This window comes from Lissotriton helveticus, chromosome 7, assembly GCF_964261635.1.
Source record: "Lissotriton helveticus chromosome 7, aLisHel1.1, whole genome shotgun sequence".
NCBI lineage: Eukaryota > Metazoa > Chordata > Amphibia > Caudata > Salamandridae > Lissotriton > Lissotriton helveticus.
Genome location: NC_136068.1, coordinates 589,363,038 through 589,384,489, shown reverse-complemented (window position 1 = coordinate 589,384,489; position 21,452 = coordinate 589,363,038). Strand labels below are relative to the sequence as shown.

The 21,452-nt window shown below is 48.6% G+C and overlaps 1 protein-coding gene across 2 annotated transcripts in view; it reads left to right on the top strand.

Moving 5' to 3' along the window:
- Nucleotides 1–21,452, top strand: part of B4GALT7 (beta-1,4-galactosyltransferase 7) — a 73,108-nt gene that overhangs the window by 44,339 nt on the left and 7,317 nt on the right. For both annotated transcript variants that reach the window (XM_078652740.1, XM_078652741.1), the window contains 2 exons: nucleotides 2,792–2,875; nucleotides 3,476–3,580. In XM_078652740.1, the coding sequence (XP_078508866.1) occupies nucleotides 2,792–2,875; nucleotides 3,476–3,580 (189 nt within the window). The remainder of the gene's footprint in view (nucleotides 1–2,791; nucleotides 2,876–3,475; nucleotides 3,581–21,452) is intronic.

Below are 21,452 nucleotides of genomic sequence, written 5' to 3'. Positions count from 1 at the left end.
GGAACTTAAGCTCACAACTCAACGTATAGCAACCTCAATACATCAATATCCAACCAAATACTCAATTTTATAACAAGTATTATTTATATAAATATAAAGCGAAATATGATGCACACTAAATATTAACACACACTTCATAAGGTCTGCATTGTAGCAGTTGTCCACGTGGGCACCAGCATCCTGCTATTCTGACGGGTTATTCCCCATTTATTTGAGGCAATATCTAGATTAGGCCCCGTTAGAAAAGACTGTGGGAGTCTTAGAAGTCCCACAAAGGCTACTAAAAGTAAAAGATGTCCTAGTGCCTTTGGCATTTCAATCAAAGCAGATTCCCCCCCACCACAGCTTTGCAACTCGAGGTTTAGTCTTACTTACTTCCAATGGAGATGAGACGGAAGGCCTTGGAATGTTCAGCGTTCCTGGGTTGCACTCGACTCCGTCTGGAGCTGGCAATTAGCAGTTGTCTCGTCTGGGCTGGCACAGGGTCTGAACCTCCACTGAGCTTCTTCTTTGTTGCGGTCAGTATTGTCTGCCTCCGATGGCAGACTTGGGCTGCTATTTGAGATCCTGTGACAAAGTAGCAGATCTAAGTTCACAGTTTCACACTATTCACAGGTAACAGCTCTGCTTCCTCCGTGCCCCACCAACCCCACCTAGCATACAGGGATCGCCTACTAGGCATTCAAGGCAGCGTTCGCTCGGGTCACAACACTGCGCAGGGGGATGGCCCTAGCTTCACCTCAGTGCTGCAATATGGCGAAGGACCTTAGGAATCACTGCGGCCCCCACCTGGCATACAGGGGTTGCAAACAATGCACACTGGCAGATGGCCAAAGGGTGAGCAGGTCTCGACGGAGCAGAATCTCACACTGCAATCCCCACTGGACCTTTGCTCTCTGTAGGCAATCTTCTGCCCCTCACAGGGTACTCTGGTCTCAGTTCAGGCAAAGGCTGGTGTTCCTGGCAAGTGTTCTTGATTCTCATGGATGATGTCCCCTCACCCACCTTAGAAGACTGGCAGATCCTCAGCCCCCAACCCGTGTCAAAACTGGTAGAACATGTGCTGAGCTGCTCCGAGTCGATGTTCAGCTTTAGTTTGAAAATTTGGGAGTCTAACCGTACCCTTTTTATAATCCATGTTCCAGGCACAAATATGATTTAGTGTCCCTGTCTTTGAAGTATATGCTTTTGGGGTTGCCCACTTTGAAGTGCCCATTCCTGTTTTGCTCTTCCTCCAGAATGCAGCCTATCACAGCAGGAGTGCCTCCAAACCTGACAGCCAAAAAACACAGGTCATAGGAGTGACTAGAGGATCACACCAGTATGTCATCCTCAGTGATATGTGTATCAAAGGGTTACAAAAGCCCCCTCAGCCCTACGCCTTAAGATTTCTTTATCAGCCCTATCTCCTTCCAGAGATGTGTCCAGGCTCCTTTGAGCAGGGGTCGCTATTTAGAATCAAAGAGCTCCCACTGAAGAGTACAGATGAGCCTTGCTCTTTCTTGGTCCACTGTGTGTCCCACCCATCTCTCCATAATGCAGCAATCCACCAGTCTGTCTGGGGGGCTTCTCCACTGCCACATGCTCCTCCAGCAAGCCCGGAGGTTCCCAAAATGAAATCCAGAGACCTCCATGTATTGTGCCTTTCACAAGCACGCATACAACTCAGTGTGCACATGCAACCACACGCATTGACTCCAGGGTCAGCAAGACATCATCTGTTTAGAGGAAGAGTTTGAACTCTCAAGAAACAAAATAAATACCCATTACCCCCTCAAATTGCCATATACAAAGTGCAAGAGGCCCTACAAAAAGGCCAAACAGGAGATGGGATAAATAGCATCTCTGTTGAGTACCTCCTTCAATGGGGCATTTTTGACCCTCTTGAAAAGGCCCCAATAGGTCCTAACCGATTCGAGGAGATTTGGCCATTAAGCGTCACTCGGCCCATGGGAAACAGGTAGCTAGAAAAAAAATCATATTTAGAAAGTGGGGGCCAATTCCCATGCGTTGAAGAACCAGACACAAAAATGGCCAGTCAACACTGTTGAAGGCTTTTTCTGCATCCAGGGACAGTAAGAGCGACAGAATTTTCTTAAGTGTCGCTTTTTTGACCAGGTGGACGAAGGCCCTTGTCATGTCAAGTGTTAGCATCCCTGTACAAACCCACTCTGGTCCGAGCTGACCAGAGAGGGTACCTCCTTTAAGCAGGAGGCTAAGATTTTAGTGTACAATTTTGCATAAATATTTAAGAGCATAATGGGGCTGTAGGAAGAGCACTTACTTGTGTCTTTGCACAGTTTGAGGAGGACTGAGATTATAGCTTATCCCCTTGTAGGAGTTGTGCACCCTACCTCTGCGCAGTGGTTAAAGAAAGCGGCCAATTTAGGTGTTAATTTGTTAAAAAAGAGTTTGTAAAATTAAGCTGTGAACCCAGTAGCTAACTTAGTGAGTTCCAGCACCTTTATTGCCGCTTTCACCTACTCCTGCTCTGTGGGGCACTCCAAAGAATCCTTCTGCAATCCTGGAAAGATGTAGGTCATTAATAAATGTTGACTGTAAAGATCCTGGGTATGGCTCCTCAGACTAAAAGTCAGAATAAAAGCGGCAACATTCCAGAAGCCAAGCGTGTGTCATGTTTACATTGTGTGTGTGTGTGTGTGTGTGTGTGTGTGTATATCTACGAGCCCTGTCTTCATCAAAGTGTAACAGAATGCATCTAAAACTTTACATACATTAGTTTTAATTTGTGCCTTCTCACCTCTCCCCCTTCTCTCTTTGACAACTACAGTGTAATGGAATGTCGAACAGGTTTTGGGGCTGGGGGCGCGAGGACGACGAGTTCTATCGCAGGATTAAAGCTGCCGGTCTGCAGGTAATGCTGTGGGAAATTATTTTGCTTTTTGTAGTCAAAGCTGCTGGATGAGGGGAGACCCTATCATGTAAGGGGGTGGATTGGCATATTGTGTTATAAGGCCATGAGTCATGGTGGAGACAGAGGTAAGGTATTTGGAGAAGGGGTTGCTGGTCAAGAGATGGTATGGATTCTGCACTGGCACGCTTTGCTAAGAGAGTAGAAAGCATGGAGACTGCAGGACTTTTGGGGTGTAGACAAAGTGAGTGGTTGTCTTCCCTGCCGTAGCAACCGGAGGTGGTCCTGTGGCAAAAATAGCACGCGCAGGACATCGACTACCACATTTTTTGGAGTCAACTTCATGCACTCAACACTGTGGTAGAATACCATAGAGGGGTGTTTGAGTGAAGGCCCTGCCGCTGGACGGGTGGGTTTGGGTCAAAGTGAGGACCGGGGGTGAGGGGCATAATCGTGCTGGTGTAAGAATGGGCTTATACAGTTTAGGAGGTGTGTACTCGTGAAGGACGAGAACCTGTTGGTGTGGACTTTACCGTGATGGGGTGTATGTGTGGTGGTTGCAATGTGATCTTTGTGTCCCATACCTATGCTTGTTTTCTGCAGCTTCTCCGACCCTCTGGAATCACCACAGGATACGAGACGTTTCGCCATATCCACGACCCAGCTTGGAGGAAACGAGATCAGAAAAGGATTGCGGCTCAAAAGCAGGTCAGACCCCATCAGCACCGGCCAACACACTGCAGTATCCCATGACATGCCTTATACTGAACATGCCAACTCAGGCGCATAGACACAAAATGTTTTCACTCAATGCTATGTGCCCTTCAACTCTGCCTTGAGAGCAATGGTAACTTGGGCCCTCCTGTTCATGCTGCAGTTAAATACCTCAAGATTGCACTCTTGAACCATTGGGGTCAATTCATACCGTTTATCAGTATCAGCCCCATGCCCCAAAATATGATAACGTGCGCCCACATGTATGACGTGCCAACGAGGAGGTAGGATTGCAGTGTGTGCCGTGAGACATGATCACTCCCCAGTGCATACCGTCACTTGTACTCTCAACTTTTCACCGGTCCTCTCCAACACACAGAGATAAGTTGCCATAAGACAAGCATATGCACCGGTACTGCCACCTGTGGTTCTGTCCTTTTTTTATTTTTAGAGAACTCCCTGCTCTCGCTGCTTATAGGTTAGTCTTGAATACTCTCATCCGACCCTGACCCACTAAAAACTTCTCTGCTTCCCCGTATTCCTGGCTATATACCCTGCATCTGCCTGTGCTCTGCTCTGCTCCCTGCACAATCCTGTTCTCTGCTCCCTGCAGCTGTCTGTTCTCTGCTCCCTGCAGCTGCCTGTTCTCTGCTCCCTGCAGCTGCCTGTGTTCTGCTCCCTGCAGCTGCCTGTGTTCTGCTCCCTGCAGCTGCCTGTGTTCTGCTCTCTGCAGCTGCCTGTGTTCTGCTCTCTGCAGCTGCCTGTGTTCTGCTCTCTGCAGCTGCCTGTGTTCTGCTCTCTGCAGCTGCCTGTGTTCTGCTCCCTGCAGCTGCACCTGCCTGTGCTCTGCTCCCTGCAGCTGCACCTGCCTGTGCTCTGCTCCCTGCAGCTGTACCTGCCTGTGCTCTGCTGCCTGTAGCTGCACCTGCCTGTGCTCTGCTCCCTGCAGCTGCACCTGCCTGTGCTCTGCTCCCTGCAGCTGCACCTGCCTGTGCTCTGCTCCCTGCAGCTGCACCTGCCTGTGCTCTGCTCCCTGCAGCTGCACCTGCCTGTGCTCTGCTCCCTGCAGCTGCACCTGCCTGTGCTCTGCTCCCTGCAGCTGCACCTGCCTGTGCTCTGCTCCCTGCAGCTGCACCTGCCTGTGCTCCGCTCTCTGCAGCTGCACCTGCTTGTGCTCTCTGCTCTCGCACCTGCCTGTGCTCTGCTCCCTGCAGCTGCACCTGCCTGTGCTCTGCTCGCTGCAGCTGCACCTGCCTGTCCTTTGCTCCATGCAGCTGCACCTGCCTGTCCTCTGCTCCCGGCAGCTGCACCTGCCTGTCCTCTGCTCCCCGCAGCGGCACCTGCCTGTGCTCTGCTCTGTCGCTGCACCTGCATGGGCTGTGCTCTCTGCAGCCTGTGATCTGCTTAATAAACCTCTGCCTGTGCTCTGCTCCCAGCACCTGCCTGTGCTGTGCTCTCTGCAGCCTCTGCTCTGCTCCCTGCAGCTGCACCTGCCTGTTCTCTGCTCCCTGCAGCTGCACCTGCCTATGCTGTGCGCTCTGCTGCCTGTGATCTGCTTAATAAACCACTGCCTGTGCTCTGCTCCCTGCCGCTGCACCTGCATGTGCTGTGCTCTCTGCAGCCTGTGATCTGCTCAATTAACCTCTGCCTGTGCTCTGCTCCCTGCAGCTGCCTGTGCTCTTCTCTCTGAATCTGCACCAGCCTGTGCTGTGATCCATGCAGCTGCACCAGCCTGTGATGTTCTCCCTGCAGCTGCACCAGCCTGTGATGTGCTCCCTGCAGCTGCACCTGCCTGTGCTGTCTGCTGCCTGCCATCTGCTCAATAAACCTCTGCCTGTGTTATGCTCCCTGCAGCTGCACCTGCCTGTGCTCTGCTCTCTGCAGATGCACCTTCCTCTGCTTGTGCTCCTTGCCTGTGATCTGCTCTTTGCAGATGCACCTTTCTCTGTCTGTGCTCTCCTCCCTGCCGCTGCACCTTCCTGTGCTGTGCTATCTGCAGCCTGTGATCTGCTCAATAAACCTCTGCTTGTGCTTTGCCCCCTGCAGCTGCACCTGCCTGTGCTCTGTAGCTCCACCTGCCTGTGCTGTGCTCTCTGCAGCCTGTGCTCTGCTCCCTGCACATGCCTGTGCTCTGCTCCTTGTCGTTGCACCTGCCTATGCTGTGTACTCTGCAGCCTGTGATCTGCTTAATAAACCCCTGCCTGTGCTCTTCTCCCTGCCGCTGCACCTGCATGTGCTGTGCTCTCTGCAGCCTGTGATCTGCTCAATTAACCTCTGCCTGTGCTCTGCTCCCTGCAGCTGCACCTGTCTTTGCTCTGCAGCTCCAGCAGCCTGTGCTGTGCTCCCTGCAGCTGCACCTGCCTTTAATGTGCTCTCTGCAGCATGTGATCTGCTTAGTAACCCCCTGCCTGTGCTCTGCTCCCTGCACCTGCATGAGCTGTGCTCTCTGCAACCTGTGATCTGCTCAATAAACCTCTGCATGTGCTCTGCTACCTGTAGCTGCAGCTGCCTGTGCAGTGCTCCCTGCACCTGCCAATGCTGTGCGCTCTGCAGCCTGTGATCTGCTTAATAAACCCCCGCATGTGCTCTGCACCCTGCAGCTGCACCTGCCTGTGCTGTGCTCTCTGCAGCCTGTGATCTGCTCAATAAACCTCTGCCTGTGCTCTGCTCCCTGCAGCTGCACCTGCCTTTGCTCTGCTCCCTGCCTGCGCTCTTCTCTTCTTTCTATAATAATGCGGTAACCCAGTAATGTCTGCAGACCTGGGTATCAAGTAGTACAGAAAACAGTTGGTCCTGGACTTATTTATAAAGCAACAAAGTCTAGAAGTAATCGCGATTCGAGTCCAAATGTATGCATGCATGTAGTGAGCAAAAAGTATCAAATACAGACAAAAACCTTTTAGTGTGCACCAGGCATTATAAACAACATTGGCGCCGATTTACTTTTTAAGAACATTTCTGTTTTCATTCACAGCTGCATTTCCAAACTAGTAGATACACTACCATACTCAGTAATAGAAGGTTGCTCCAAAGGGAGGGGTGTGCAAAAAAGTTGTGCTCATGCGTGCAATAGATAAAGCGAAAAAAGGAGAAGGAATCAGAGTGAAGGTAATTCAAAATATAAAATAATTACAATCATTCCAAAAGATAACTGGTTATGCATAATAATAAAACCAGTTAGACATGGCCTGTACACCATTGGTCGTTTTTTGTAAGCATTTTATAGTGATTTCCAATGGCCGAGAGATGTCATCTGTAGGTGTGGGCGAGATAATGGTGGCACGTGGCACGTGGTACAGGCCCACTTTGAGACAAGATTTGACGTTTGGACCAGACTTAGAAACATAGAGGGTAACTACGTCCTCAGCTGGTGGGTCTTCCCCAGGATAGGGGAATAGGGAGACAACCTATTCAAAGGTGCCCTTTGACGAATAGTCGATCACAGCCCCCGGGGATGGGATGTCCGCACTTCCGTTGCAGTCTGTAACCAATATTCAAAGGTTCCAAAATGCGGGCATCTCAAAGCCCACTCATGATAATTCCATGTTTGGTGAATTAATCTATGTGATTGGTGAATGAATCGCCATCTGAACAAATAACTCGCCCGGGCATAAGTAGACACCTCACTCGTCGGTTCAAGTCTTGTGCTCTGCTCCCTGCAGCTGCACCAACCTGTGCTTTGTTTCCTGCAGCTGGACCTGTCTGTGCTCTGCTCTCTGCAGCCTGTGATATGCTCAATAAACCTCTGCCTGTGCTCTGCTCCTTGCAGCACAGCCTGTGATTCTCTCAGTAAATCTCTGCCTGTGCTTTACTCCATGTTACCTCTTCCCTTGGTCTGCTGCTTGTTCCTCAGCTCCATCCACATGCCTTTGCTCCTCTCTACATACCGCTTTCTCTGCTTCACCATATCTGTCTGATCTACTCCCAAACCTCTGCCTTGCTTAGCTTGCAGCTCATCTGGCTCTGCGCTGCCCCCCTATTCTGATAGATACATCTGCCGTGTGGATTCCTCACCTTGTGAATATCCCCTTGCGTCAGCAACATTCGGAAATTCTTTTTGTAGCTTCGCGCCGACGTGGTCCCAGACGTCACAGAGGCACGGCACCGCTCGCGACTCCGCTGACGTCACCGACGCCTATAATAGGCCCACGCTGGCGTGATGACATCAGTTCCCTTTTTTCCGCGTCATCGACGCTAACGGTTTTCTGGGATCGTACTGTAGCTTCACAGTAACTTTGTTACTATTATTCTATTACTGTGTCTATCTTTAATTTCTTCGGGATGTCGTCGAAGAAGACTGGTTTTAAGGCTTGCGGGGAATGTGGCAAGACAATGTCTATAACCGACCCGCATGAATGCTGTGTCTGGTGCCTGAGTTCCGACCATGACGTCGAAGATTGCCCTTGCTGCAAGAAGATGACCCCGAAGGCTTTACGAGAGAGGGAGACGAAACTCCTCGTAGCAAAACTAAAGAATAAGAGAGTTAAGAAGTCTTCGAAGTCTCGATCTCGACGTTCGAGGTCGAGGTCTCGTTCGAGATCGCGCTTGGAGTTGTCTTCGGCTCATGCTTCGAAATCTTCGAAGAAGAAGCACAAGAAGAGGAGCCATGAGTCGCGTCATCACTCAGAAAAGGACTCTAGTTCAAGACCGAAGTCCCAGGTCAAACTTCTGAGTAAGGAAGTAGAAGTTTCGGAATCGGAAGATCATAACTCTGTGGGTGAGGCTTCGCATCCGAATTCGCCCGAGTCTCAGAAGCAGGTCCATTCTCCAGTTCTATCCAATCCTTCTGGTCAGGAGGATGAAGGTGAGGAGCAGGGGGCTGGTAAAGTCGAGGTTCCGGTACCTGCGGGTTCGTCGACCCCGGTTCCTGGACTCGATGAAGAGGTCGACGTCGTTTCGACTCCGCCTCCTCAGGAACAACCAAGAGGTCCATATCCGGATTTTCCGGCTCCAGGTCAGGATCCATCTCAGTTCCTGAACGCCATGTTTGGAGTTTATTCCAGGGCAATGTTCCCGTCTGGTGCACCTGTTGGTCCCACGGGTCCTATGGCTTTTAACTTGGGTGTTCCCCAGGCTTATGCCCCTGCGCCCTTCATGCCTTTTATGCCGGCTATACCACCGCAGTGGCATTTTCCGACACCTCCGGTGTCGTCGACGCCGAAGCGTACGACACCGACTCCATCGACGCCGGTTCCATCGACGCCGATACCTACGACTCCGAAGCAGGATTCTGCTCGACCTCGTATAAAACGACCTCATCCGACTTCAGGTTCGACGCCGGCCCGACCCCGTCGGAGTCAATTCCGAATCCATCGACTTCTATTGTGAAGGAAAGATCTCGGAGAGAAGCTCAGAGACTTCTGGAAGAAGAAAGATATCAATATTCAGATACTGAAGAAGGGGAGTTACAGGATTCTGAAGATCCTTTTGAGGACTTGGGTGAGTCCAGTGGGCTTGAACTGTCTCCTGAGTGGGATTTGACTTCAGTGTCAAATGTACCGTCGAAAGATGTGGTGCCTTATCACACCGTTATTAAAAAAGCAGCGAGTTTATTGAACATTACTCTGCCCACTGCTGATTATAAGCCAAATATTTTAACTGAGGTTCTTCATTCACCCTCATCTGTTATTGAACCTATGTTACCCTTCAATGATGCCTTATCTGAGCCCATCTATGAAGTCTGGAAGAAGCCTTTGTCTGCTCCTGCAGTTTCTAGGACAGTGGCGAGGAGGTACAGAGTTGCTCCAGGTGACCCTGAATTCTTGTCAACACACCCCCTGCCTGAGAGTTTAGCTGTACAGGCTGCCTGTTCGAAAAGGTCTGCTGGGGCTTTTCCGCAGGTTCCTGGAGATAAGGAATCCAGGAAGCAGGACCAAACCGCTAAGAAAGTCTTCTCCTCAGCCAGTATGGCGCTTAAGTCAACTAACGCAACTTGTCTGATGGGGAGGTATATTCATGCATTGATGGATTCTGTCAAGCAATTGGTTCCGAAAATCCCTGAGGAAGAGAGGAAAGATTTTCAGGAGGTGATATCGGACACTCAGGCAGCTGCGAGGCAAGTGATTCAGAGTGGTCTGGACACTGCTGATTCAGTGGCGAGGGTCATGGGCTCTTCCGTGGCCACTAGGAGGGCTGCCTGGCTTAAATCATCGGAGTTCTCTGCAGACGTTCAGTCTGTTTTGATGGACTTGCCTTTTGATGGCTCAGGATTGTTTGGTAAGAAGGCTGATACTGCCTTGGAACGTTTTAAGGACAGTAGAACCACTGCAAAATCTTTGGGTCTCCAGTCCAGAGGTACTACTGGAAGACGCTTCAGAGGGTTTGGCAGATCTTCCTTTCGTTCTTACAGACCATCTCAGCAGCAGCCACAACAGCAGCAGAATACGCTGTACAAGTCGTACAGGGGCAGGCAAAGATCCCGCCCTAGAGGTCGTCAAGCTTCCTCCTCCTCTTCCTCCTCCTCTTCCTCCTCCCCTTCCCAACCCCCTGCCAACGCGGCAAAGCAGCCCTAGATCCGCCATTCCGGATCATGTGGGCCCAGTGGGGGGGTCGGCTTATACATTTTCTACAAGATTGGGAATTAATAACATCGGATCTTTGGGTTCTCAATCTTGTAGAGAATGGGTATGCACTTCCTTTCCAGGAATTCCCTCCCAATTACCCTCCTTGCCAGGGTTATTGTTCGGAGGACCACCTGCTTCTCCTGCAGGAAGAAGTCCTGGCTTTGTTCCGAAAAGGTGCGATAGAGGTGGTTCCAGAGCAGGAAAGGGGTCAGGGGTGCTACTCCCGGTATTTCCTGATCCCCAAGAAAGATGGCAGGCTTCGGCCAATCCTGGACCTCACAATTTTGAACCTTTACCTGAAACAGGAAAAGTTCAAGATGCTCACTCTTGCGCAGGTTCTTCAAGCGCTGCTAGAAGGAGACTGGATGGTGTCGATCAACTTGCAGGATGCGTATTTTCATATTCCCATCTTGAAGTCGCACAGAAAGTATCTCTGTTTTACGGTTGGGTCACAACACTACCAGTTTGTGGTCCTTCCGTTTGGTCTTACTACTGCACCTCGAGTTTTCACCAAGGTGATGGCAGTGGTGGCAGCTCATCTCAGGAGAACGGGTATACATGTGTTTCCGTATCTAGACGACTGGCTGATCAAGGCGGAGTCGCCGGAGAAGGTGCTCCATCATCTGCAAGAGACAACTCAGTTGTTGCACAGGTTGGGTTTTTCGATAAATGTACCCAAGTCTCACCTGGTGCCCTCACAGCGCAACCTGTTCATAGGTGCGGTACTGGACACTACTGTGTGTCGTGCATTCCCTCCTCCTCAAAGGATTCGTGACATACAGGAAATGATTCTTTTGTTCTGCAATGGAGCGGTCGTTCCAGTTCTGAAGGTTCTTTGCCTGCTCGGTCTGATGGCTTCTTGTATTCTGTTGGTCAACCATGCACGCTGGCACATGAGGGCACTCCAGTGGTGCCTCCGCAGGCAGTGGTATCAGCACAACGGAGATCTCAGGGAGTCAGTGAAGATCTCCAGAGAAACTGCAGCGGATCTGTCTTGGTGGAGCGTGGAAGGCAATCTGTCTCAAGGGAAGCCTTTCCAGATTCCTCCATCGGTTGCCACAGTGATATCGGATGCGTCCACTCTCGGGTGGGGTGCTCATCTGGGGGACCTGGAGGTCAAGGGTCTTTGGTCTCCAGAGGAAAGGTTGCTTCACATCAACCTTTTAGAATTGCGGGCGATACGTCTGGCGCTCAAGGCCTTCCTTCCTTCCCTTCGCGGTCAGTCGGTTCAGGTCCTGACGGACAACACGACCGCGATGTGGTACATCAACAAGCAGGGAGGAGTAGGGTCGCAGTGTCTCTGCAGAGAGGCTCTGCGTCTCTGGTCCTGGGTTCAGGACCATCGGATTTGTCTGATGGCAAATCATCTGGCCGGAGTTCAGAACGTTCGTGCAGACAGTCTCAGTCGGCAGTTCTCTGCCGATCACGAGTGGAGGCTCCATCCGGGGGTAGTTCACAACATCTTTCAGATGTGGGGGACTCCTCGGGTGGACCTGTTCGCCACTCGCGAGAATGCTCACTGCCTGTCATTCTGCAGTCTCCAGTATCCGATGCAAGGAGCCTTGGGGGACGCGTTTCAGTTGAGTTGGAGCTCGCAACTCCTTTACGCGTTTCCTCCCATACCTTTGATTCCTCGGGTTCTGAGGAAAATTCGCCAAGATCGGGCCCAAGTCATATTGATCGCCCCGGATTGGCCAAGAAGGGTGTGGTATTCAGACCTTCTCCACCTCTCCTCTCACCCGCCGCTCCATCTCCCTCACAGGGCAGATCTCCTCTCTCAGATGGAGGGGCAGGTTCTACACCCCCACCTCCAGACCTTACACCTTCATGCCTGGAGATTGAACGGGGCAACCTGATTTCTTTTTCTCTCCCTCCTGATGTAGTGGATGTCATTTTGTCAGCCAGGCGTGACTCCACTAAGTCCATCTATTCTTATAGGTGGTCAAAATGTGTTACTTGGTGCAGGGAGAAGTCTATAGACCCTTTGAGGGCCCATTTATCTGATGTTCTCCAGTTTGCCCTTTCTCTGGCACAGCAGGGGCTTGCTGTTGCCACGGTGAAGGGTTATCTTTCTGCGCTGTCGGCTTTTATCTGTTTGCCTGACCAGCCTTCTCTTTTTAAATCTCCTATAGTTTTAAGGTTTTTGAAGGGCCTCACGAATAAGTTCCCTCCTACTCCTTTTATTGTGCCTCAGTGGGATTTAAATCTTGTTTTGACATTTTTAATGGGTGCTCCTTTTGAGCCTCTTCACAAATGTCCTATGAGGCTTCTGACTTTCAAAACGGTTTTCCTCGTTGCAATAACCTCGGCAAGGAGGGTAAGTGAGCTTCAAGCTCTTAGTCACAAGCCCCCTTTCTTGACCATTCATGCTGATCGAATGGTTCTTAGGACCAGGGCTGCTTTTCTGCCAAAGGTGGTGACTCCTTTCCACCTTGGTCAATCCATTACCCTTCCTACCTCTTATCCTCCCCCACACCCTTCCAAGGAGGAGGAGAGATTACACCGTCTTGACCCCAAGAGGGCGGTGTCTTTTTTACCTGGACAGGACTAAAGACTGTCGTTTGGATGACCAGCTCTTTATTGGCTTTGCTGGCTGCAAGAAAGGAAGAGCGGTCCATAAGAGGACTTTATCAAGATGGATCGTCCTCTGTATTAAGATCTGCTACTCTTTGGCCGGTAAGGAACCTCCAGAGGGTATAAGGGCTCATTCTACAAGAGCTAAATCATCAACCTCAGCGTTGGCTAGAGGTGTGCCTGTTGAGGATATTTGTAGAGCGGCAACTTGGTCTTCCCTTCACACATTCGCGAAGCATTACTGCTTGGATTCCGAGGTGAGGAGGGAAGGTCATTTTGCACGCTCTGTCCTCCAGGATTTCCTGGTCTAGAAGAGTGGACACCCTCCTCCGGGAGTGGGGACTGCTGTGGGACTCTATTCACAAGGTGAGGAATCCACACGGCAGATGTATCTATCAGAAGAACAAGTTACTTACCTTCGGTAACGCTTTTTCTGGTAGATACTATATCTGCCTGTGGATTCCTCACTGACCCACCCGCCTCCCCGTTGTCTACTCTTCTATGCCAGAGTTTCTATTATGTATTTGTTTATTTCAAATGTTTTGTTGCATTTGCTTCACACTGTGTGTGTTACCTTGGTATTTGTACTGCGTATACTGGGTATATGTCTACTGTCATCGGTCCGTCCGTGTGCCTCGAAGGCACGGAAAAAAGGGCGGAACTGATGTCATCACGCCGGCGTGGGCCTATTATAGGCGTCGGTGACGTCAGCGGAGTCGCGAGCGGTGCCGTGCCTCTGTGACGTCTGGGACCACGTCGGCGCGAAGCTACAAAAAGAATTTCCGAATGTTGCTGACGCAAGGGGATATTCACAAGGTGAGGAATCCACAGGCAGATATAGTATCTACCAGAAAAAGCGTTACCGAAGGTAAGTAACTTGTTCTTTAGGTCTCGGCTGGCGATAGCAGCACATGCATTCGAGAGCTTCTTGAAATCAATACGGTTGAGGAAGGGGACCTGAAGCCCCGCCCCCTCTTCCCATTAGCTCACGTCATAGCTTAGGCTAAACGCTGGCATTCTATTGTTAAGGAGGCTTTTTAGTCCCTCCTTGTTACTGCCCTGTCCACTTTTGGCCCTGCTCACCGGGACTGAATCTTTCACATGCAGAGTGATGCTGTCTCCTTTAATTGGTCCCTACGCACTTTTTTCCATCACACTTGACACCGGGCTCATAAAAGACCGCGGTGCCCGGTGTGCTCTTCTACTGGCACCACGTCACTGGGCTCTTGCTTGGGCCGCGGCGGCTGTCTCTTTAGCGCCTCTTTCTGCTCGGTCCGCCTGCTAGGCCCGGGATTTAACAAAATAAATTCAAACACAGCCTGCTTGCTCCCTACACATAGCCACGCCCTCCTTGGCTCTCGCGACTAGTCCGCGCCTGGCACAGGTGGACCCTGGAAGGGAGGGTCCGCCGGGCACAGGTGGGTCCCGTGCCACCTGCAGCTCACGTGCAGCCTAGGCCGGGGAGCAGGTGGCTGGCGTGAGGAGGAGGAGAGCTCCCTGGAGGAAGAGCCACCATTCCCCAGAGGAAGAGAGGCGGGCTTGTCCGCAGGCTCGAGCTGCCACCGCTTGCGGAAGAGCCGACCCGCCAGAAGGGGAAGAAGGTATTGGTCGCCACGGCTCCACAGCGCACCGACACGCACTCCGTGCACTCCAGGCGCTTCTAGTTTCATTCTTTTGAACACTGTGTTATTTTCACCCCGATATCGCTGACCTTGCATCTGTTGTTGGGGGAGGGTACCACTGATAAAACAGACATGACTCTTTACGGTTTGATATATATTTATTTGTATATCTCTCTATAAATCCTTTATTTACCCCCAAAACTTGAAAAGGACCGGCTTTTGGTGAAGTGGTGGTAAAGGCGGTGACTAAAAATGTCAAGTCTTCATAAGCAACTCAGATTAGAGGCGAGGCCTAGATTCTTCAGTGCCCAGTGTATTGGCGTTGTATTGCTCGAAGTACGCTGGGTTCTGAAGCACTGTGGTCGTCAGCCCCCTTTTGAAAGCCTGAGAGTGGTTACGACTCTGCCCCTATTTAGAACCTGCTCCGAGAATAGCTCAGACTGGATGTGTTGCTTTTCCTGCCGTGCCTTTGCTTAGATTGTCATTTATGTATTGCCTGTCATGATTTGGTTTGATTGGACCGCCTCTCCTTTATTACATAGGGTCATTATAGTGCCCAATGGGCATAAGGTATATTAGTGACATATTGCATGCCGTGCACTCCTATTGACTGCATGGTATTGGCTGCTGTGTATCCAGTTCATTATCGCGATACCTTTCGCAATGAGACCAATCAAGTGGCGCTTTGGTATAACCTGTCTTTGACACTTTATTGTGCACGGTTCGTTGGTGCTGTAGTGCCCCCCCCCCTGACATGCGTCAATGTGCCTGTCACTAACCGCTTTTCAGATTAAACTGTGCTGTGTGTCAGTTCATTGACGTAGTGATTATCACTGGCGGGTTCAATGGCAGTGTACCGTTCACTGTTGCTTATAGATCAGCGGCGTTCATCGCCCACATTTGTTTGTTTCCCTGTGTTGTTTATTCACAGTACGTTTGGCTTGGCAACTGAGTTTTAACAGTTTTGTACCAATTTCATTGCTCTGTATGGCATCACTAATGCCCAATGTTAGATGATGCTTTCAGTATGTGTTCCCCGCTGTACACCTGCTTTAGTAGGGGTGAAAGTATCACCATTAGCCTGTTTTTTCTTTCTTCCATTGAATTTCTTGTCCACAGTGCCCTCTGAACTGTTGCATTTCCAAACATGCTAGGCACCAGTTTGATGGCTGTGTATATGCAGCCATGTTCTTATTCCACTGGCCCTCTCTTGCCCATTGTGCACATTTTCAATGTCACTGTGAGATTTGCTTGCCAAACATCCAGTTTGGTGGCACAGCGTGCATGCTGTGTATCGGGTTCGATGGCACTGAGCACCCGCTGTACTCCAGATGTGAATGAGTTCTAGGCTTCTCAATACACTCCCGGTCCATGATGCCTTGTATCCTGCAGTGTACCTGGCTCAACGGCATGAATACTGCGCATAGGGTGCCACAATCAGTGGCTTTTTTGCCACACATTCCCATTATTATTGAGCGTGCAAGAAGAGGTTAATAGTTTAAACCACTTGCTGTTGCTCTGGGTAGCATTCCAACCCATCGTCCCGCCCCCCTTCACTCTTGAATGACACCCACCTTATGCAAATGAAGACTCAATCTGGTTCATATGACAATCCTTGCAACGAGGCCCCCTTGAGGAGGAAATGCAAGCAACCCCAGACCAGTTTGCCTTGGATGGCCTCATCAATGAGGTATACCTTGTATTCTATTGGCACAGTGACTGTGGGACCCACAGCTGGGTATACCCGTGTCTGCTTGAGGCTTACATCAGACACTCAAACGGTGATTGTAGAAATGCTTGCCTAATAGTGTAAAACACCAACAGTTGCTGGAGTAGCATTCTAACTCATCATTTTTCCCACACACCGTCACTCTAGACCAGAGCTCTTCAAACTTTTTTGCTTTGAGCCCCCCTAAGCAAAATATTTTCTTGTCGAGCCCCCTTCAAAACTTTATGGCAAGATTTGAGGGAGTGGGAGGGATGGGCTGGACGGAGGGGGCGAAGCTGTTAAGGTCATTTTCTGGGGTACTTATTCTTTAGGTCCTAATCCACCCTAAATGTGAGACTACTAAAAGAACAAGTACACCAAACAAAAATGTACTAAAAAACAGTACTCACCATAATTGGGGTGTTGTGAGCCACTCACTTTTTTTTTTTAACGGAGTTTTATATAGCGCGAACTTGACCCGAGGGAATTGGGTATCCGAGCGATTTACATGAGCACCAGTTGCGTTACATTAGGACACATTAGTTTTTGTTAGGCACAGGGAGACTACGCGATTTGCCCAGAATCACAGGATGTTGCGCGTACTTGCTGAAACTCGAACCCGGTCTCGCCTTTCATTAAGTTAACGCCATTTGCTTTGCTATACAATACCATTAGCAAAGCAAATGGCTTTAACTTAATCAAAGGCGAGAGCTATTGCATTTTCAATGCTTGTTTTACCTACCTGTTTCTGCCTGTACTCTGCCCCCCCCCCCCCCCCCCCCCTTTGCTTTCAGTCCTCTGGTGCACCACACCCTGTCTGCATTGTTACTCTATATCTCTGTCCTTGATCTCCTGCCTATGCGTTTCCCCGGGACCTTTCCTTTTGTGCAGCTCCTTGTACTTCTGCCTGCTTGTGATTGTTACTGCTGTACTTCTTCCTGTGCTCTGCCTCCCCCCCACATCACTACTCCATGCTTGCCTTGTTACTCCTTACTTATGTCTGTAGTCTCCCCTGTATGTCGCAATCTTCCCTTCGCTGTTCCCTATACATAAAACACTGCCAGTGTTTTGCACCCTAGTGTGCTCTCGTCTCATGTACATCTGCCTTTTCTGTGTCCCACCCCTATCTCTGCTCTTATCCCCATCCCAATCGGTGGCTCAGCTCCCCCACACCTCCCTCTCAGTGCTCCCTGCCTGTACTTTTGCATCCTGTGTGATCTTTGCACCTCCGCGTGTATACTGCACCCTCTTAATGTGCTTGACTTGAGCTGTGTGGCTGTGCCTGTTCTCTTGTCTTTTCTGCCTGTCTTCTAGTCGTACCACCGTTGCACATTTTTCAGTATTTCTCTTATGCAATTTTACATTTTTGCACATTTGTGCCACTTTGTGGTTAGATCTGGATCAGTCTTTGAAGGACTCGCGGACCCGGTGAACGGAGCAGTGTTTTCTCACAGATACCGATGAAAGCGATAGGAAACCACAACACCACTTTGCTCCGATGTTCTGTTTCTTCGTTGTTTCCCATAGCTCTCAGTTTGGCATTCTTTTTTTAAAATTATTATTATTCTTTTTAGAATTGCACTATAGAAACCTAAGAACTTCCTTTATTTGTGCACAATTCTTGTCGACTTTTAGGGGTGGGCAAGCCCTGTTGAGGTTCTGCTGTCTGCCCAATTCTATATTTAGATCCTAAAGCGAGGGATAGCCAAGAAACACCCAGCCAAGGCCCAAAGAGCTCCGAATGCAAGTGCCCGGTTGACCACCGCTCTTGGAAATTGAGACCTTTTCCCGACAATTGTAGTCCAGCAGTCATTTCTGAAACTTGGGTGTTGAGGAGCATTTGCACTTTTGAATGGACATGTGCTTTATCCTTTGACTCCAGTTGAAACCTGGCGTATTTAAAAATGCATTGTGACCTTTTTCGGCCATTAACTGCTGGTCAATTCCAGCATGGAACGGATTAGGATGTCGAGTGAGGCACTGTAAGACAGGATAACATGTCAATGTCTGCTTAATGTGCATCCTTCCGTGCTGGCTGCATGTGTGAGGACTTCAGCACTGGCTGTTGTGCCTGCAAAAACGATAAAATCACGCAAATGTATGCAGTATGTATGTAGCAAAATAACTTACTTGCCTCTAAAACTAGTTTTGCACGCATCATAGATTCTAGCACAACAGACTGTTGCTCCCCAAAATGCATCCTTAAGGTGGCACTGACGTCCGTGTGTTTAGAGGTTCTCCTCCAGGAGATCTTTTATTATTAGTTGTATGTACTGAATTGTTCCACCCGAGCGTGGGATCCCAGGGTTGTAATTTATGATGATATATGCAGATTATTACTTTTCAAAAGAATTGCCCATCATGAAAATAAAAAAACATGCACACACGCACACAGGTGCACAGACACACACACCCTTTTCTCTGTATGCACACCGCTTCCTGTTCAGAGATCAGTAGCACCAGGTAACAGTCGTATAAGATTCCATTATCCTACCAAAAAATGAGGAATCTCTCGTATTGCAAAAGTACTACATTTGTTCTGTTAAAATCCATACTATAACCAGTCCTTGCGTTTCTTCAACACCGCAAACCAGCAGCCTCGCTTATTGTACAGTCCTTTCTTTATTGCCATACCATGTATAGAATGTTAACCTTACATCGCATTGGAAATTCATGAGAACTATTTTGTTTTTCATGACTGCGCCTTTTATCAATTCACCCCCCAGTATAGCACTCCCATTAATTCTCTAAAATTGTCCCTGTGAACAATTGTTCTTATTTTACCTATACAATACATTATAAAAATACTGACAAATAAGTACTTTTATTGTGGAATACCTATATTTTTGTAGTACTTCTGTAATATGTCAGGGATAGTACCACCTTCTTCATTTCTTGCTGTACCTTGAGCCACCTGACGAATGACTGGGAGATATGGGAGGCAGAATGTTTAGCTTATGTTGAGGTTCTAGACAGGGATGATTGTGGCCCAGCAAGTAAACTAGCCCTTTTGAAAAATATCTTCGAACGTGCTTATATTCCTTCAAACCAAAACCATCTGTGTACGGTATGGAGAGAAAAAACTAACATTGTGATGGAAAAGTTAAAATTCTACTCTAGAAAACAAGAAGGGGATGAGTCCATAGAAGAATATGGATCTGCCTTGAGATCATTAACTGTAACCTGTGATTTTGAACACATTACCTATTAACAAGTTCTGAGGGATAACATTTTAACGAGAACCAATAACAAGGAAAAGGTCTTTACAAAAAGCCAGGTCTGCTTTTTAACCTTAGTCTTATTCCATCCCAGGGTATTCCCCAACTTTAACGGTCTCCTCCTTTGATTACATTAGCACTTTCAATGAGGTACTACCAAAAATCATTAAATACTGGTGTCCGTTTGCCTTCCTTTCTTTAGTTCCGGACCTGTTGGAACCAGCCATTTAATTTTGTCTTACTTGTGCATTAGCCAATTAACTTCCTTTAGACTTTTCAAAAAGTAAAAGCCTCCGGATGAAAACTCATTGTTCTTGCACGCTGATATGCAACTAAACGTTGTGATTGTTTCCGCAACCATGAAATCTTATACCACGGGCCCTACTTCCACAGTGACTCCAGATAAAGACCGCAAACATCTCCAATCAGTAGGCAGGGAAATGTGTGGGACCTCTGCACCGCGATGATACTGCCATTGCCACTGCCCTACTGGGGAGATGCAGGGGCTGCTTTCTTTAGAGGGTTCAGACCACCACAGCCAGTGGTCCCAGCACTAGCATCAGCCACATCGGCAGCCGTATCACTAGTGGAAATCTTCAAAACAAGGAGGTGTCTGTAAACTAGCTGTGACCACAGGAAAACCTCCTGTATTGCACGGACTCTTTTTTTCTTCCCTTGCCTCGTTGAGCTACCCCAGTTGGGGGAAGCTTCAGATAGCACCTGGTTGAGTGGAAAAATATAACATGAGACAGATGGGTGCTGAACATTGTGGCAAACCACTACTGCCTGATGTTCAAATTCCCTCCACCTAACATCCCTCTGAGAAAATCCTCCCAACACCATTGGGGCAACTCCATCAAGAAGCAAACTTCTTACTGGAAAAGCAAGCAGTGGAGTATGTCCCTCTTCAACAAAATGGAAGGGGAATGTATTTCAGTCACACTCTGGCTCAATAAAGTGACCCAAGCAAGAGTTCAAACCCATTCTTGATTTTAAGAAGGAACACAGATTGTGTTAAGCCAGCATCCTGAATGTTTTATCTTTGTCTACGTTTTACCCCAATTAAATCAAGGAAATATGATGTGCATGGTAGACCTATAGGGTGCATATTTCTACATTCTGACTTCAGTGAAATGTTGGAAGTTCCTAAGGTTCAAGATTATGAATGATCACTGTTAGAAATTAGCACTGTGTTAGGAAGTCCTACCATTCAGCTTGTAGTTGATTCTGAGAACACTTTCTACATGTTTAGCATTTGTAGTAGCACAACTGAGAAAGCAGAACCTATTCATCTATCCCTTTCCGAAAGACTGGCTGATCAGAGCCTGAACATATTAAGAAATATTACTTTTATCATTATAACACTCTCCCCCTTTCTGCACAGTCTGATGTTTCACTTGAAACATGTAAAGTCTCCCTCAACTCCAGGTCAAACCATTCACTACTTGGGCGTGGTTCTGGATACATAGGTTGTATCATTATGTCCTTCAGAGGTGAGACCATTCTCTATCCAACTGCAATATTTCAATCTACTTCATAACAGAAAATCCTTCCACATGCATGCTTCTCTGCTGGGATCAATGATGTTCTCAATTTTCCTATTACCTCATGCTCGCCTTCAAATAAGACCTCTTCAGAAATGTCTAAAGGGACCAGTCCATGTTCCAGCACCTGGGAAGACAAGCTTCCTTATTCTAGACTGTAATTCAGTCATCTCACTTGTGGAGCCAATTACAGAATCTTCTGAGAGGAGTGCCCTTCCATGAAGAGATCTTGACTTAGACAATTGTGACAGATTGTTCTCTTTTAGGAATCGGCTGCTCACATGGATCACATTTACGGGCAGGAGACTTGGTCCAAGAAAGGGGTGACTTACCAGATCAATCTTCTCGGTTTGAGAGCAGCAAATATTGCTCTTAAGTCCTTTCTTCCATCTGAAATTTCTTGGTTGCTCAAACTGACAATACGACTACAATGTACTATTTTAAACTAGCAAGGGGAGCATTCCAGACCCCTGTCTCTGGAAGCCCAATAAATATGGAAATGACTCATAGCAGGAAGCCTACAGATTGCAGCTGTACATCTACAGGTGTTCACATGCAGAAGTAGATTCACTCAGCAAAACTTTCCAAGAAAATCACAAGTTGGTCCTGCAGAACAAAGTCCTGGACATACATTTTG